The sequence below is a fragment of the Ochotona princeps genome, chromosome 3 (assembly GCF_030435755.1).
Source record: "Ochotona princeps isolate mOchPri1 chromosome 3, mOchPri1.hap1, whole genome shotgun sequence".
NCBI lineage: Eukaryota > Metazoa > Chordata > Mammalia > Lagomorpha > Ochotonidae > Ochotona > Ochotona princeps.
The window spans coordinates 42,629,985-42,649,744 of NC_080834.1; the positions used below are offsets into that span (position 1 = coordinate 42,629,985).

Genomic DNA, 19,760 nt, shown 5'->3' on the forward strand with positions numbered 1-19,760 from the left:
GTAGCAATGAGCCATGAGCAAATGATTCAGATTTTGATACTGAGGTTCTCCAATGGCTTTTGAAAGGGTGTGATTAGTAACGTCTTTCTTTTCTCATGAGAAGTTAAACACTCAAAAGTGTGAACTCACTGTTTCTGTGGTATCTTCATGATAAAACTTGAAACTCAGGAATGGTATTAACAAGCTGCCTTGCTAAATGCAGCTTTTGAAGAAAAACATAATATAAAATTAAAAATTCTCTCTCTTTTTGATTCCATGAGAATCCTGGCCCTATATGCCTATTGGTGCATCTTACTCCCCAAGATACTCTGCTTAAATGTCTTGTTGACCAGAAAATGAGTATTTTCTTGGTATTCCTAAGGTTCATAGCACCTTGGGAAGGTTGTCTAATTTCTATAATATTCAATAAGCTTCTTCAAAATTCCAAACTGCTTTAAAGTAACTATAGGTCTTAATTCTGGATGTCCTTTTTTATTTAGTTAGTTTTATTTTTTTGTTGTTGTTGTTCATCTGGAAGCATTGAGGATGGATTGTGATGTGAACTGAATAAATAGGTAGAGAGAGAAAAAGTGGAAAAAGGTATTCACAGAAGACTGTATTCTTGGTAATGTACAGTTAACAGCATGCTTTAAAATAAAGACAGTTTTGAGAGAAACCAAAGTTAGAGGGTTGAACAGTCAGGCTTTCCTGCCTAGACTTATTCCTCTAGGTTAAAGCCACCTTGACCCCAAACATGAACTTGGAAAAGGCCCTCAAGAAATACTGATTGCAAACAGGGATACCCATGTTTCTTCACTTCTCTGCTAATTTGGAACAATGAGGAGATGACTAGGCATAAAACTATGAGACCAACTGCTAGCACGTCTGATATAGGACAGTCCAATGCCTTTTCCTTTTTTCTTTTTTAAAGATTTATTTATTTTTTATTACAAAGTCAGATATACAGACCAGGAAAGACAGAGAGGAAGATCTTCCATCCGATGATTCACTCCCCAAGCCAGCGCAATGGTCAGTGCTGCGCAGATCCGAAGCCGGGAACCACGAACTTCTTCCGGGCCTCCCACGCCAGTGCAGGGTCCCAAAGGTTTGGGCCGTCCTCGTCTGCTTTCCCAGGCCACAAGAAGGGAGCTGGATGGGAAGTGGAACTGCTGGGATTAGAACCGGCGCCCATATGGGATCCCGGGGCATTCAAGGCAAGGACTTAGGCTGCTAGGCCATGCCGCTGGGCCCAGTCCAATGCCTTTTCTTGATCACCCAAAATCCCCATCCTTTGCCCGGTTACTACCATCACACTGCCCCTAACCAAAAACCTATTTGCATCCCATCTGATTACTTACATTATAATGATTAACATCACTGGATCAGCAGGTTCGCAGGATTAATTACTGTGTTTTTCCACAAGAGTAATAGCAAATCCACACAACCTTTGTTTCTATCACCCACCCCACATTCTCTCTACCTAACTCTGTGTTTAAGTATCAGTTTTGATTGGACTGTCTTCCTATAAATCGTCTATGCTGCTCGCCAGCTGTCAGAATTCCCAGAAGTCAACGATGAACATCTACTGATTGAAAGACTGGTTCCAAAAGTCTTTTGGATACCTGATTTGGGTCCCTCCTCCCAACTGTAAAATGCATATGAATATTATGATGACATTTAGTATAACCAAAGTTTTCAGACACTTCCTATTCTGCGTTGTGTGTGTATGTGTGTGTGTGTGTGTGTGTGCGTGTTTTCTTTTTTTGAGTCAGTGTGTCCCTTTGTTTTACTGTTATATCCCACTTCTACATCTTGTAATTCTGTTCCAGTGCACTCAGTGTGTTGACACTCAAAACAGAGCAATTCCATCTTAATTGTTTCAAGGGGGTAGCTTCCTCATATAATTTAAATATATTTCGGAAACCACTTTTGTAGAATTCTTGGCAGAGATCATTTTTAAAATCTATTCCAAACCCCCCCCCCAAAAAAAAGTCAGTAAAAATAAAACAACAACAAAAAATATGAGCTGTTCTTGACCAATAGAATAAAACACAAATGGAAGAATTACAAACGTAAATCTGAGATTTGGGCTATTAGGTTCATTACAAATAATGTTAACTGCCAAGTTGTTACAAAGTATTGCAAATGCGTTGTCTCAGTGTTTCCACTAGCCCATTAGTGTTAGTGATCACTTCAGGGATCTTGTCTGTGACACTGAGTATATCTTGATGTTGTCTAATGATGATGTATAAACTAGTAATTCAGAAATCTGGACACATGTAATTCTTCTCCAGTAAATTCTAATTGGCTTCTTTTAAGAGCTAAAGTTCTTGACTCATGAAAACCCAGGAAAGTGTTATTTATAATTTTAAATTATATGCATTTAAAAATATTTATAGCTGTGTTTTCTACTTGGTGAAATATCAAAGGGTAATGCATAGGAAATAAATAAAATCAGCTGTTCATATCCAGTATGTTGTTGAGAGTCCTTCCCTGAAGGCTGTGCAGAGAGAATTGAACCATAGCACGTAACATAGAGTGCAAGCACAGCATTGTGTTGACCATAAACTTGAAGGAGAATGAGGTAATCTTTCTCATCTTCCAGAAATTGCCTTTTCAAAATTCCTGGTTCCTTAAGTACTATCAATATCCACATTTTCACTATCTGAAGGAAAAAAAAATACACTTCTGCCCACATAACTTGATTTCTGTGTCAAAGGTGTGGGCGAAGGATAGCAAATCTATGTATGTGAAAACACAGGCATTAAAATCAATGACAGCTTCCTCTTCTCGGGAGTTCATTCACTATATTGGACGCAGTGATAGCAATGGTGAATTTCAATTAACCTAAAAGCTTTTTTGGATGGACAGGGCATGGGATGTTGATTTCTAAAAAAAATTTGCAAATGTGTTTTGTATGGTTAATAACTCTGTACCAAGGGGGTATGAGAAAACTGTCTTAACTTTTGTATAGATGATTTCCTTATTTTATTTTATTTGTTCTAATGGTTAATAAGTCATAGCGATAACTACTTCATCTGCAATGAAGTGAACAAAGTTCCTACTCAAGTGAGAATTTCAGAGTGACACCCATTGTGATAGTATAGAAAGATAGAACTGAATAGTAACTTTATTGATGAACGATAACAAATATCAGCTTTTATGTTAAAGATTTATACTGACAGGTGGAAATCATATTAATTATGCATACCCTGGATATAGAAACAATACATCATAGGATCTGCTCTGTGGCCTTTCACATTAAATTTCCACCTGCAGTGCCAGCATTTCATATATACTCTGATTCAAGCCCAGGTCCTGTCCTTGGCCTATGTGCCTGAAAGCAGCAAAGGCTGACCCAGCTACTTTGGCCTTTCATGCATTTGGAGTCTCAGAAGGTGATTCTAGTGCCACTCTTTGGACTGCCTGAGTCCTGGCCATGGTAGCCACTTGGTAAGCGGATCCCTGGATGTGAGATAGACATGAAGCCTGAATATTAGTAATGGCATGGCTTGGGTTTGTTTTCTTGACCTCACGGATGCATTTCAATTTCACTTGAAGTAATTAGAGTGGCAACTTTGGAAAAAGGTATGGAACCCTTAATAGTTGGGTGTTTGTAGATCAGTAAGAAATACCCTAGGGAAGGATTTCACATATGGCCCATTGGTAGCCCTTATGAGTTGTTACAAAAGACTGAGCCAGTCACTGTCCAGTCTCTTTCACTTGCTATTCAAAATGTGATTCTTCAGCATGTGTACTTTACTATCCAACACTATCATATTTCATGAAACCCTCAGCAGAACTGATCCAATGCAGGCATCATGACTTCCAACTTACAAAACTGTGAAATAAACAAAATCCCTGTCTTGATAATAGATAGCCGTCTGAGATATTTTGTTGAAGTAATGTGAAGTTGAATAATGAAGCCACAATATCTGTCAGATACCCACACATGTTAGTTATGTCATGACACCGTGACTGGTTCAGAGGGTAGAGGTACTCTTCACACTGAGAAGCTAGTTTGCATCCAGCTGAATAACTACAATAGTTTAACTGCTGTCCACATGCTGCTGACCTTTTGCGTGTGTATGTGAGGAGGCACTGGCACATTTGTATAATCACAAGGAAAATAAATTCTTCAAAATTGTTATTAACTTTAGGAGATAAAATTAATGAGCATGCTAGTACATAAAGATAAAGGTCCTTCTTATATCAAGATAGTGGATTTAATGGCAAAAATAAAAACTAGAAAGTATTGACTATAAAGCTTCATGACTAGATTGAAGGTATTGATATGAAAAGAAAGTCAGATGAAAGTTATTTAAAAATGAGGTCAAGTGAAATTCTTGATCTTAACAAAGAAAGCCTGCCTAGAAATTCAATAAACTGAGTATTCAAAATAGTCACAGTGCCCCTCTGGTAACAATAACTCAAAGGACAATGGATATTTGCATTCTATTTTTTGTTCATTTACATATATATTTATAAATGCATATATATTTATATATTTATATATACATAAGTATTTAAATATTTATATACATGTCTATAAATACATTGCACTTACATTTGCATGCATTTTATACAGATTTATGTAGAATGTTTATTGTCTATATATACACATATACTTATGTATTTATGTATATAATGTGTTTATATATATTTATGTATATGTGTGTGAGTGTGTATATGTTCATTATATATTTATATATACACACATTAGACCTGCATTTGCATATATCTTATATAGACTTATGTAGAATATTTACTAAGTGTCTATGGCAGATTTAAAATATTCAATTAGTTAAGGATTTCACAAAATATTTCTGCGTTTATTATTTTGGCAATAATTCTTCAAGAGAACATCTATAGAAAAGGATACATTTCATCATCAAAAAGGGGTCTGAGGCTCATTCTATGCATCAACACATTTTGGCAATATACATTATCTTATCATTTAATTTTTAAAATATTTTAGTATTCCATTTACATTTATTTTCACTGGCACAATCATTCAATTAAAATAAAGACTATCTTATTTTCCCATTTCCTTCTCAGTGTTTTTGTCACTGAGATTCAATAGAATATGTAACTTTCTTGTTAAATGTTTGTAGGCTCTTAATGAGTCATGGTTAATTGCTTTACTTTAGCCTGCAGTAATATTGAATTTCTATACTTGCCACTCACAATATTCTCTTTCCTTCACCTCTTTCAACCATGTTGGAATCTATTTTGTCTCCACATGGCCAATATTATTATCTGCCTTACATATCAGCTTATCCCATGGAGATCAATTTTCTGGGCTTGGTTCTGCAATCTTTCTGCTTCGAAGTTTTATTCCATGTCCTATCCCCCTACAGAAGCATATATATTTCCTGATGCCTGAATCGATAGGGCTAACTTCTTATATTTTGTTTTTTTTCCCTGAGATTTTGGTTCTTTTTGGGTCTAACGTTGATCACAATTTCTTTCTTCTATTTTTTCCTTATGCTTTAGATCAACAGAAATATATGCATACACTATGTACAATAATAATATGAAAAAGTGTCTGAGTTATACACAGGGAATTGTAATCGTATCTCATTAAAACGGTAGCAGCATAACATTCTTAAAAATTATTTGAAAAAGATTGAAACTGAAACATGCTGAAGACAGTTTATAATAATTATAGTAGTATAAATAACAGTATTACTTGATGAGAAAGAGCAGAACAGATTGTGTCTCCAATTTTGGGTTCGGAGACTGCTGCAAGTGTCAGTGACCAAGGTCAAAATCGGTGGATTTCTGTATTGGGTGTCACTGTTGCTTACTCATCATTAGGCATTCGCTGGTTATCAGTATGGGCTGTAGCTACCAAAATTTGTGCTACATCAATCACTGTGATTTGGCTCTCCAAGCAGTTAAAAAAAAAAAAAAAAAAAAAAAAAAAGAGCTGAGGCACTGAGCCTCTGGGTTGACTGCCTTTCTTAGAAAAGTGGGAATTCCATCTTCCCATACCATTTTTAGTCTTTACCTGTGTCTTGTCTTGCTTTCTCTCTTTTTTCCCCTCCTTTTGAATTGTGTATCACTTCCATCGCCCACTGTATTCTTATCATGATGATCACAAAAAGTATGACAAAATACTAGATCTTCAGGATGCACATGGAAATTACTTTTTTGTTTGTTTGCTTTTATCTTTTGATTTTTAAAAGTATGTATAACTTATTGTCTGTGTATTTATTTAACATTCTGTATCTTTAATATTACTGCAAAATCAGTGAGAAGGACTACATCAATCTCTTCTGTTTACCACTACAGATAGTTAGCATAGTATCTGCAAACACTATGCACTCAGAAAATATAATATAAATAAAGAAAAGGGGCCTGGTGACAGCTTAACTGGCGAATACTTTGCCTGCAAGTACAGTAATTTCATATGAATACCGATTTTTGTCTTCAATGCTCCACTTTAGATCCAGCTTGCTGCTTGTGACCTAGGAAATCAGTGAAAGATGGCACAGAGCCTTGAACCCCTGTACCTATTTGAGAGACTCAGAAGCTTCTGGCTCTTGGCTTTGCATCAATTGAGCTCCTGCTGTTGTAGCTGTTGAGGGAGTGAACCAGAGTAGAGATGATATTTACCTCTCTGTCTCTTTTGTATAGAAATTTGCTTTCCCAATAATAGTACACGGATCTTCAAATAAATAAATAGATCAATAGAATTGAGTTTTATTAAAAATTGAAATCAACTAATTATATTACAGTGGTTGTTTTTTAAATGTGGTCAGTAAAATAAATACACACCAAGAAGTCTGTACCCTTCTAACATCTTAAATATCTTTCTTTCACCTTCATGATAAACTTGGAGCTGCATCCATTTTCATGAGTTTGCTTGTTATTTGTGATGATGAATCCAAATATGTGTCAAGTATTGGAAGTGAAAAAAATAGGGAGAAAATTAAGCAATGAGAGGTTAATACACACTTTTGAAGCAAAGAAAAGGTGATTTTCTATTGAAATATGTTGCAAACTACAATGCGAAAGACAGTTATTCTGAACTGGAAGTAACTGTACTCAAGTTTCTAACTCTGACCCTCAGAAGAAGGTCATAAGTCAATTCAGGTACAGATTTGAGTATGGTAGCTCCATTTCCCAGACTGAGAGCAGGATTTGACTTCAAGCTCTGACTTTTGCAGCTGTACCAGTTATCTGATACTGAAAAGATAGCAATCCCAATATGTAAGTGCCACTATATACACGGGAGAATTTCTGTCCTGTGTCTTCCTAGATTTAGACTAGATCCACTTCCACTGTTTCAGGAATGTGGGGAGAAAATCAAATGATGAAACTTCTTTCCTGTCCTACCTCAGAACCAAGAATTTAAGTTAAATTATTTTAAAGTATGTAAACTTAATTATTTATATCTGCTTTCTTCAGTATATGATAGAATTAATAATGTTTTATGTCTCTCATTGGATTTTGACACATGTTGTAAAATCTCATATTGTAAATATTTTATGCAGTATGTATTTCATTTTTAAGCTATTCAATGATTACTCTGTCCATGACAAACTAGTTACCTGTTGATTTTCTTAATGGTATAAGTCATATGAGATGTTTACCATAATTATTGTGTTGCAGTTAATTGACATAAAATACATTGAATAGAGTAACATAATCCTTTTCCAAATGTTACAAAATAATGGCAACTTTACAAACTTTTGCAAACTTACTACCAACAATCTAGAGAAAACAGATCAATTTATTGAATTTGTTCTTTAGACAGCAGCCGAGAGCCAGGTGTGCAATTTATTTGATGTGTTCTAATTTGTCCTTTTTTTATTTCTAAGAAACGATTTTCACTAAAAATGCAGCACATTTTCATGTTACATTTTCATTTGTCTAGGGCAAGTTTATCTTAGAGACTAGTCATTAGTTCTGGTCTCCACTGGAGAAATGCCTCTCATAGTCCAAACAAAATGCTTGAAAAAGCAAATGTCACTGCACCTTTCATGATGGTCAAAGCCTCTGCAGTTATGACAAAATAAGAAAGAGGTCAAATTTGGAATGCCTCCAAGTGGGAGAAACAAGAGCAATCCCCAACTGTGCTTACAAAAACATCAACGGGGAACTCCAGCTGAATATAGCATCTATCACATATAGGCACTTAACTTGGGTCTAGGTATATAAAAATGAGTTAGAAATAAAAATCCTCTTTCTGTGGAACATGTGAGTCACAAAACCAAAAAGGCACAATCAAGCCCAGTTACATCGTAATAAGTGGTGAGTGGAAAATTACAGCATACCCTGGAGAGAGACACCTTGAGAGAATAAGTTCTTTCAAAAATCAAGAGTTTCAGTTAATCAATTTAGATATCTTATAAATAATAAAATTATCAGAATAGAGCATGATGCAGGCAAACAAAGAAAAGTCTGGAGATTAAAAGCATAATTATATGAAGTCAATTTTTATATGTAAATTCACTTTGTAATGACTCTTAGACTATATGTCTAGAAAGTAGGTCTTCGTGACAGAAATACCTATACCTTCCAGTTATCCATGTTTGCAGCAGGTTATTGGTGTCCAAAACAACTGCTTTTTTCCCAATTCACTGAACATCCTATATCAATGCACAACTAATGTTTCTGAGTAAATGGGTGCATGGTTGGCATAAATGGAGATTGCGTTATTGGGTTAAGGAAGGGAGTGTATAACTTCACAAAAATGACAAGGATATGCTTGTTCTCACAATTGCAGTGCACATTTTAAGAATCATCACTCCTTATTTTGAATAAATAAATACTATTGCTTTTTAAATTTGCATTAATTTTGGTAAATAATAACAACAACAAATTTGCATGAAGGAAAAAGTAAAGAAACATTCAGGAACCAAAGTATCAAGTAACCTCAGCCAGTTACTAATGTAATAGTTCAGTCGTTTTGCTATGTACATAGGTGTAATCCAAGAATCCCCAAGCAACCACTTTGCCAGAGAAGATGGACAAGTAACTTACGATTAGCAAAAGTGAAGAAAATGATTCAAAGTTTAAAACACAGAAGATAAAAACTATTTTCAAATGCTAATTTTAAAAATGCATCATGAAATCAGTGAGTATATTCATTTATGCATGAATTAATTTAATATTGCATGCACATTTACATTGTACATATGCAATGTGTAAGTTATAGTAAATGATGAAAATCTATAATTTAAAATGATTTCAAATTTATATGAAAGCAAGCAATTTCAAAAGAACAGAGAACTTTGGAGCAAGGGTTTGAAGGCTTGAAATATTTTTGATTGATGCAAAATTCACTTATCATTACCTTTTCTTTCAATAGAGTCACACATAAATAGATACATTTTCTTTACACGTATGCAATTTGTCTCAGATAACATTTTCTTTTGTGGGTGCAGGGAGTGAGTGTATAAGACATCCTTGAAGGAAGTAGACACGTTAGAAAGGTAAGAGTGGCTAGAAAAAAGTAGTAGGTGATGACCAGAAGCAAGGTCATTGCAAACAAATCCTACAACCCACTTATGTCTTCCAGACATTTTCCAATTTTTGCTAATGAGTTAGGATTTTCTATTCCTGGCTTAGTGTACAACTTTATCTTTTAGGCAAAAGTTTCCAAAACTGCAAAATAACATTTTCTCTTAGTTTTTCAAGGTTTTCAACAATATACCTAAGTTCTGAAAGACCTGGAAGACAACTGATTTTGATGGCAGATTTTATCATTTGTAATTTCCATTTTCTCATGAATAACATTTTGCTTTCAAGATTTTATATCTGAGAGTGGTTAAAATAATTGTATATGGCACAGTATACATTGAGTTCCTTTCCTCAAATTTCCTTTAGACATGGCTTCATCTTGAAATTACCGTGTTGGGATAAGGTAAGCTGACACTGTCACTGGTCTACATTTCTGTATACCTGCAAATGACTGAAAAGTATCTTTTGTTCAAAGTTTTATTTTATTTGCATTGCAAAGTCAGATATATATAGAGGAGGAGAGACAGAGAGGAAGATCTTTGCTCCATTTATTTACTCTCCAAGCGGCCAATCACAAGAGCTGTGTTGAGTCAAAGCCAGGATCTCAGAGCCTCTTGCAGGTCTCCTCTTGCAGGATCAGGGTCCCAAGGCTTTGGGCTATCCTCGACTGCTTTCTTAAGCCACAAGCAGGGAGCTGGATGGGAAATGGGTCACCAGGACACGAGCCAGCACCCATATGGGATCCCAGGATGCGTGTAAGGTGAGGTCTCTAGTTGTTAGGCTAAAACACCAAGCCCATCAAAGTAGCTTAAATTAATAGTTCTTTAATTGACTTTCTATGACAATATGGATTGCCTGAGTTCCACAGTAGATTCAAGTATACACAGTATTATCACCCTGGCAATAAAGAGAACGTGTGGCACATTTGGTCTACTTTTTTTTAAGTAATACTCACACCTGAAATATCTCTATACTTACTTGTCGCCTGCTGAAATACACTGAGTGAAATATCTGGCTGTTACATCACTGATACCATTGCCGATGACAGAATAATCGAACTGAAACTTGGGCAAGCACTAAGTTGGTAAAATAGCAGGTTGTTTTGTGTTATCCCCAGCCCCTTGAATCTGCCTCACATAATATGGTTCGTAATCCGATGGAAAGCATACTTTAGGTATCATGAAAAAGGCTGGTGATTTTTATGCCATAAGAAATATTTTTCCCTTGTTATTTTATTGCATTCATAATTTTCTGTGAAATTTTGTGAGTCTACGTATTTACAAAACCATATTTAATCATGACATTTGTTATTGAATGTTAGATTATGCCCAAATTTAATGACTTAACATTATCTCATGTTGATTTACACTACAATTTCAACATCTAAAATAGTGATAAGCTTGTAATGAATAACAGAATTTCTGTTAGCAAAACATTGGGATTTAGCTAGGAGTTAACTAGAGTGACAGTGGCTGGAAGGTTCCACTTCTTCAATTATGGTTAGATGTTCATGCTCATATATAATGAAAAGTAACTCTCTGCGGACTCAGTATTTTACATACTGGATGTTGACTGCCACGTTTACCAAATTTATTTTTTACTTGCAACAGCGTAATGGCTTATGTCTTTTTACAATTTATATGCATTTCTATAGTCTAGGGACTGGCAATGTAGACACCTGTTTTAATTTCCACCTTTACTTCAGAGTATTAATTTTCTAAGTTTTTGCTCTAATGGAGATTGTGTTAGAGTATAAGTAGGCATGAAGTTGTTGATCGTTAATTTCTACTGCTTTAGGAGCTTCCCCTAACATGCCTTAGTTTTAAATGAATTCTGAAGGCTGACATCCAAGGGCATCTACTAAAATAAATAGTTATCTTAGTGAATGAATCCCAATGCTAAACCTAAGATGCCTGTAAATATTTAACTTCCCTTGGCTTAAATGCAGTAGTAAAATTATGTATATGTGTGATAAAATTAATATTAACTTAAGTGTGCAGAAACACCAAAAGTTAAAAATCTTTTTCCTCACATCGCAGGCAAGAGTCTTGATAATTAATGATGTTAAGTTCACTTATGACAATTACAAACACAATGATTGAGGTATAATTCTGGATGACACAGACTATCCAGATAGGTAGAAAACAGACCAGAAATATGTAATTGTAAGATCAATGAAAAAAATCAATGAGCAATAAGAGACATACAAGACATCAGGGGAGGTTTTAGAAAAGACATGCCATTTCTGAAGCAGAGGAATGAATCAAAAATTGCTGATATTTGTAAGTTTGCAATAAATAGGAAACAGAGAGTCAACCCAAAATCCAGCGCATGGGATAAGTACCACACCATAACCATATTAAGTAAAGCTTGAAAGCTTGTTGCCTCTGGACATGCATACAGGAAAGTAAATCATCTGAGATTATAACAAGTACTACAAAGTAACACCTGGAAAAAATAGATGAGTGACATGAATAGTACGGACATGCTTGTGGCCCTGATACAAATGGCTTTGCAGCAAGACTCTCGCATGCTAGACAAGAAGGGATGGTCCTAGAAGACAATGAGGAGAAGGAACATGTGGAGTACAGAACTTCTTAATATACAGCGTATATAATTTTATGAGACTTGAGACTTTGTGAATGAGAGAGGAATTGGAGTTGGGCTTCTAAAAATTATTAGGTATCTATTTAGTAGTTAGGACATATTATGTAGCATAGCACACGTACGTGGACCGTCTTTCTTATTTTCATTTTCCTCTGCATTGTTTGGTTTAAGTGTTGCACTCATTTGTAACTGTGTTTTCTGGCTCTCCTACCATGAAATGAGTATTATACTGATTTCAAAAGTTGACAGGTTTATATTTCTCTGTATATAATGTACAGATTAATGCTCTGTTTTAAATTTAACATTAACTGAAAATGAAGAGTTTCCATTTGCAACCACAGTCATCATTTATATATAGTACCTCAACTATTTTTTGGAAACAGAGACAACCAAGGACTGTTTATACCATTTTTTAGATTTTCCAATTTATTTTCTATTAACAAAGTGAGCTTTTTAAAATTAGTTTATGACATAGTACTGAGCAGCCAACATGTTAAAAATAAATGTGATTTCTTAACCCCATTCTGTGACCACCCCATTCACATTTCCATTTTAGTTTATATACTACATATGACATAACATCCATAACATAACATATTATGCATAACATCATATCTTCTTAAATTAAGGCAAACATGTGGTATCTAACCCTTTGGGATTGGCTCATTTCCCTTAGAATTATAGTTTCCAGTTTGGCCCATTTGGCCACAAAGAACTGCATTTTGGTTTTTTTAATAGCTGAGTAGTATTCCATGGAGTAGATGAACCATAGCTTTCTTATCCAATCCTCTGTTGATGGGCATTTTGGTTGCTTCCATGTTTTTGCAATTACTGATTGTGCGGCTATGAACATAGGAGTGCATGTTGGTTTCTCATAAAACAGGTTGCTGATAATATGTTAGTGCTTTTATTTGATCGGGATGATACTCTGCTGGCTCTGCCCTCAGACCAGAGAGGGTCTCCCCAGTAAGTAGTTCGACTTGATTGGACTATAAGATGTTGGACTAGGGCCCGGAGGCGTGGCCTAGCGGCTGAAGTCCTCGCCTTGAAAGCCCCGGATCCCATATGGACGTTGGTTCTAATCCCGGCAGCTCCACTTCCCATCCAGCTCCCTGCTTGTGGCCTGGGAAAGCAGTTGAGGACGGCCCAAACCTTTGGGACGCTGTACCCGCGTGGGAGACTTGGAAGAGGTTCCAGGTTTCCGGCTTCAGATCGGCGCACACCGGCCATTGCGGCTCACTTGGGGAGTGAATCATCGGATGGAAGATCTTCCTCTCTGTCTCTCCTCCTCTGTGTATATCTGGCTGTAATAAAATGAATAAATCTTTAAAAAAAAAGATGTTGGACTCTATGCTTGGCATATGCTTGTTAAGAGGGAATCTCAACTGAATTTGAACTATGGTTACGCAACAAGGTGGAGGAACCCACCATGGGGGGAGAGTGTGGGGAAGTGTGGGGAGAATCCCAGTTCCTATGAAATTACAACACAATGTAATTAATGAATAAATTTAATAAAAAAAGAGTAAAAGACAAACTATAGGTAAACAAAGATTGATGAACTAATATTCAATCTTATGTTCAGCAAGTGTCTTTCTGGCTTTCATGTTTACTCCCATCCCTTTTCCCATATCGACTTGTATGCACTAACATAGTTAAGAAGCATAATAATGAAAATGATTATTTCATCTATAGTTTACCAAATAAATCTGTTGCAACATCAAGAAAAATAAATAAATAAAATTAGTTCATGGGGCGGGCCTCGGGCGGGGACCTAGTTGGTGAGAGGCCCGCCAGCGGCCGGCCCACAATGAGGGGAACCGCTGCCGTGAGTAAGGGCAGGCAGCCGGCCGGGGCCGGGCCACGCGGGGCGGAGGCTGCCAGGGCAGGGGCAGGTCGGGGCAGGGCTGGCCAGGCGGGCGACGGCGGTGGGAACCGTGCCTGGGGCCCCGCACCGCGGAGCCCGCGACCTAGGACAGCTAGGCAGGCCCGCCCGATGCCCCGCGCCCTGCACCCCAGCACCCGTCAGTGGGCGCCCCGAGCTCCGAGCGGCGCCGGGCAAGAAAAGCATGCCGCAGCCGCAGCCGGAAATCAGCCTCGGAAATCGGGGCCCCACCAAGCCAGAGTCAGAGCCCCAGTGAAGACATGGCTGGGCCGAGGGGCTCCGGTGAGGGCTACCGCGGCGTGGAGATCCGCGACCTGAGCAGCTCCTTCCGGGCCGGCCTGGCCTTCTGCGCCATCCTGCACCGGCACCGGTCCAACCTGCTAGATTTCGATTCACTTTCCAAGGACAATGTTTTCGAAAACAACCGCTTGGCCTTCGAAGTGGCTGAGAAGGAACTGGGCATCCCTGCTCTCCTGGACCCCAATGACATGGTCTCCATGAGTGTCCCCGACTGCCTCAGCATTATGACCTACGTGTCCCAGTACTACAACCACTTCGCCAGCCCAGGCCAAGCTGGTGTCCCACCGCCCAGAAAGGACCCTTCACCCTCCTCCTCACCCACCATCTGTGACACCTAGTACTGAAGAACCAGGAGACGGGACTCAGGGCGAGGAGCTGTCTTCCCCCAGCAGCCTGTCGGAGCAGGGCACCCACCAAATCCCCAGCAGCACCTGTGCGGCCTGCCGGCAGCATGTGCACCTGCTGCAGCGATACCTGGCTGATGGCAGGCTCTACCAGGCTCTACCAGGCTCTACCACCGGCACTGCTTCAGGTGCCGGCAATTTCCCAGCACCCTGCTGCCCGGGGCTTACACTAATGGACCCGAGGAGGGAACCTTTGTGTGTGCAGAACGCTGTGCCAGGCTGGGTCCAGGAGGCCGACTGGGACCCCGGTGTGCGCCAGCCACACAGTCGAAGCCGCTGCCGGCTGCCAAAGATGAGGATGCAGGTGACACCAGCCCTGCAGAGGGCGCAGGTGCCAAGGCAGATGATGCCAAGGCCGTCCCTGAGGCCCGGCCCCAGCTTGCTGCAAAGCCTCGGCTTCCCAGCAAACCCCAGGAACTGACAAGTCTTCCTGGCAGCCGCCCCACACCCGCCCCCAGAAAGGCCTCCGAGAGCTCAGCCCCGACGCCCCCCACACCCTGACCCCGATCCAGCCTGCAGCAGGACAGCTTGGCGGAGCAAGCTGGTGGCAGCAGCCTGGTGAACGGAAGACTGCATGAACCCCCTGTCCCCAAGCCCAGAGGAACACCCAAGCTGTCTGAGAGGATGCCACCTCCCAGGAAGGACCCTCCTTGGATCACACTGGTGCAGACAGAATCCAAGAACAAGCCAGCCCCGCCTCCACCCCCCAGCAGCAGCAGCAGCAGCCCTGGGCTCCCCAGGCGGGGCGGCCAACAGCAGGAGAGCGGGGGTGTGGAAGAGGCGCCCCAGCAGAGCCCCACTGCTGCCCAGGAGCACAAGCCCTACAACTCCTTTGAGGAGGAGGACGAGGAGGAGCAAGAGCATGGGGAGCAGCCCCGGCAGGGCCCAGCCCTGGCCCGGCACACACAGAGGCTACGCCCAAGTCCCTGCACCTCTGGTACGGCATCACCCCCACCAGCGGCCCCAAGACTAAGAAGCGCCCTGCCCCGCGAGTGCCCAATGCGTCTCCACTTGCGCTACATGCTTCCCGCCTCTCACACTCGGAGCCCCCATCGGCCACGCCGTCGCCAGCACTAAGTGTGGAGAACCTGCCGTCAGAGAGCTGTAGCCAGGCTGCCAGCATGCAGCTTCTCGAGCCGCCCGCTGTGCCCAAGAGCTCCTCGGAGCCCGCCATCCATGCCCCTGGCACGCCCAGCAACACTGCCAGCCTCTCGGCCAACTCCTCCTTATCTTCCTCCGGGGAGCTGGCACAGCCTGGTCCCAGCCTCGCCCCCAGGACTCTGGCCAGCCCAGGTCCCCAGCCAGCCAAGCCAAGCAGTCGTGCCGCCCCCATCCCTACCCCTACCCTCACCTCCACCCCAGTAGGAGACAAGAGCACTGCACCTACACCTGTACCTGTACCTGCGCCTGGAACCTCGTCCCCCCAGTTTCAGGTAAAGTCTTCCTGCAAGGAGAATCCTTTTAACCGGAAGCCATCCCCTGCAGCATCCCCTGCCACCAAGAAGGCCACCAGGGGATCCAAACCGGCAAGACCACCTGCCCCCGGCCATGGCTTTCCACTCATCAAACGCAAGGTCCAGGCTGACCATTACATCCCTGAGGAGGCCATCCATGGAGAGATGAACACCATTGAGCGCCAGCTGGATGCCCTGGAGCACCGGGGGGGGGGGGGGGTCCTGCTGGAGGGAAAACTGCGTGGGGGTGTAAATGAGGGCTGTGAGGATGACCTGCTGGTGGACTGGTTCAAGCTCATTCACGAGAAGCACCTGCTGGTACGGCGGGAGTCGGAGCTCATCTATGTCTTCAAGCGGCACAACCTGGAGCAGCGGCAGGCTGATGTGGAGTATGAACTGCGCTGGCTCCTCAACAAGCCGGAGAAGGACTGGACGGAGGAGGACCGGGTCCGGGGCAAGGTGCTGATGCAGGAGCTTGTAACCCTCATTGAACAGCGCAATGCCATTGTCAACTGCCTGGATGAGGACCGGCAGAGGGAAGAAGAGGAAGACAAGATGTCGGAAGCCATGATCCGGAAGAAAGAGTTCCAGAGGGAGACTGAATCTGAGAGCAAGAAGAAGGGCAAGTTCAAGACCATGAAGGTGCTGAAGCTGCTAGGGAACAAGCGTGAGGCCAAGAGCAAGGCCCCCGGGGACAGGAGCTGACCACGACAAGGCTGCCGGGCCCTGCTGCTCCTGGATCGGCTGCCAGGCTGTGCTTCAGCCGAGAGGAAAGGGAACTTCTAGGGAGGGAGCCCCTGACCTGCGGTCTCTCCCTGTTCAGGGTCCTTTGGCTGGTCTGGGCCAAAGAGTTTCCCCCTTCTCTCTGTGTGCCCCAGGCAGTGGTGACTCAGCCCTGCCACCTCCACATGCTGTGACTGACCCCAAGACCAAGTTGACCCCACCATCCCGGGTCTGCTTCGCTATGTGCCACCCCTACTCTGGTAGGCTGGCTCCTCACTTCATTTTCACAGTCCCAAGTTTTGACCGCCGTGGCAGGTGCAGGGGCAAGGCCAGCTCTTCAGCTTCCTCCTGCTCCGCAAAGGTTCGCCCCATCCTTCACTCTGCTCTATTTCTGAAATCCCCGTTCAGTCTGTGCTAACTGCCAAGAGGGTGGGCTGTGTCGCTTGCCCCGTCCCCTTACCCTTGGGCTTCTCCCCAACTGACTGCTACCCCCAGCCTAGAGCTGGGGGGCCAGGCTGGGGTGGACACGCTCGGGTAGGTGCTGTTCCCAGGCCTGGTGGAGAGCACTACACTGCAGGGTCAGGGCCAGCACCCATCCCTGGGATGTCCCGGAATCTCTTGCCCCTGCCAGCTGCACTCCCCTCCGGGAGAAGAACACATGCTGTACCAACTCTCACTCGCCTTCACCAACAATAAACAGAGACCACCTCCAAAAAATAAATAAATAAAATAAAATAAAATTAGTTTCTAATCCTAAAATCTTACAAACCATATAAAAAGATGATGCTCATTATATCCATTTCATCTTTAATATTAATGTGAATTAAGCAAAAATATTTTTAAATTTTAGCTGGAGAGAAAGTGAAAATGATAGTGATAGGTCTTGAAAAGAACATAGTGTGTCAGTACATGTTGTCAACCATTATTTGTGATAATCACTGTGTAGAATGAAAATCTTGGAGAATCAGAGGTTGAATGAGACATGAAAAATTCAATCAAACATTCACATACACCCGCAAACAAATTATGCCGTCACTTACCACGTTAACTCTAATGTACAATCCAGACAAGAAATGAATCTTTAAGTTCTAAACATAAAAATCTATTGTGTTGACATTATATTTGATGCACTGTTTATTTGAATACAAGCATTGCTTAATCTGTTAAAATCTGGAGAAATACTGATTTGATTCAAACAAGATTTTTGTCTGTTGGAAGCACAGGCTTTATGAGAAACTGCGACAAGCAAAGATGCACCACAGTGGTTTTAAAGAGGCATGTAGATCTTTGCTAATTTTCTTTTTTATTTTATCTCAGTGTCGACGATGTATGTAGTCCGTATGTTTACGAAACACGTTCCAAGCATTTAAGAGTGATATAGATTATTTCAAATCTTGCAAAAAACTATCCAAAATAAGATTAAAACTGGTAATAAACTGCCCGCCTACTATACAATGAGGTTAGAAAATTTTATACTGCAAAGGAAGCAAATGGCAACAAAATAATGGAGGGAAATCAATATGAAGAAGATACAGACGGGCCATTTGTCGAGGTAGGGAATGGGGAAGTTGGAAAATGGAAACTAGAAATCCTATGTCACTCGCTTGTCTTGCCAATTACAACTTAACCCACTGTGTGAAAAGAATTTCCCAATATTACATGCAATGAAAAAGGAAATATTTAAATGCAAATGGAGTGAATTGATTTATTTAAACATTTTATACACAGTTATATATTGATTCAAAGAAAGGCAAAACAGATCAGCTTAACATACGGCACTTTGACATAAGACAAACTTTACTATCCAAATTCAACCTGAAAACAACAGCAGACACAAGAAAGATATTCCAATCCTCCACTTTTCTACATAAATGAGATTAAAGAACAACAATAACAACACCTTCCTGTATAAACATGCTCTCTTGTTACCAGAAAAAAAAAATGTCCTGATGAAAAGTCATTCCCAGGAGAAGACGGGAAAACATATTTTATTAGCAATTGTATTGACCATGTTAATGTTCTATGTAGTTTAGGTACTTAAATATTTTCTTCATTCAACCTAATAATCTGAAGTGGTTTATGTATGTATATTTGCATTTTACCACTTCTTTTGTTCTTTACTTTTATTTAGGCCTCCAGTATTATAGGAGGTTTATATTACCTTTTCAGGTTTTCTCCTGTTTACATATTTTATGTCAAGTCCATCGTCAGCCAAGACCCTAAGAGGGGAGGCATTGTTTACAACTGAATATGCTGTCTTCCACTGCTTTTTCAGGCTACAAGCAGAAAACTGGATGGGAAGTGGGGATGCTAGGATTAGAACCGGCAGCCATATGGGATCCTGGTGACCTCAAGTTGAGGACTTGAGCTGCTAGGCCACCACGCCGGCCCCGCTATTCTCTCTCTCTCTTTTTTGTTGAATTTATTCTAGAATATCTAAACATGAAATTATCTAGAATATCCAATAGACATAGGTGATAGATATAAATATAATTTCCTCTGTTGTTACTATTTTTAAATGATTTATTTATTTTTATTGGCAAATCAGATGCACAAAGAGGAGAGAGACAGAGAGAGAGAGAGAGAGAGCAAGACCCATTCAATGATTCACTACACTGCCAGAGCTGTGCTGATCCAAAGCCAGGAGCTCTTCTGGGTCACGTGGGTGGGTGCAGGGTCCCTAGGCTTTGGGCAGTTCTCTACTGCTTTCCCAGGCCATAAGCAGGGGGCTGGATGGGAAGTGGATTGGCCGGGATTAGAACTGATGCCCATATGGGATCCTGCACATACCAGGTGAGGACTTTAGCTGCTAGGCTACTGCACCAGGCCTCCTGTTATTATTTCTTCAGCAATCTCATTCGTAATGTAAGCATTCCTATGAACTGTTCATTCTAAAATCTATCACAATTTCAACAAATCCAAACAGTGTTGTCAAAA

The 19,760-nt window shown here is 40.9% G+C and overlaps 1 protein-coding gene across 1 annotated transcript in view; it reads left to right on the forward strand.

The window, feature by feature from the left end:
* LOC131479855 (MICAL-like protein 1) overlaps window positions 1-17,179 on the forward strand; it is a 51,867-nt gene extending 34,688 nt beyond the window's left edge. Inside the window, 5 exon segments of the mRNA XM_058661323.1 lie at window positions 1,070-1,075; window positions 14,230-14,547; window positions 14,549-14,728; window positions 14,731-15,508; window positions 15,511-17,179. Of these exon segments, the coding sequence (XP_058517306.1) occupies window positions 1,070-1,075; window positions 14,230-14,547; window positions 14,549-14,728; window positions 14,731-15,508; window positions 15,511-16,805 (2,577 nt within the window). The 3' untranslated portion in view covers window positions 16,806-17,179.
* The last annotated feature ends 2,581 nt before the right edge of the window (window positions 17,180-19,760 follow it).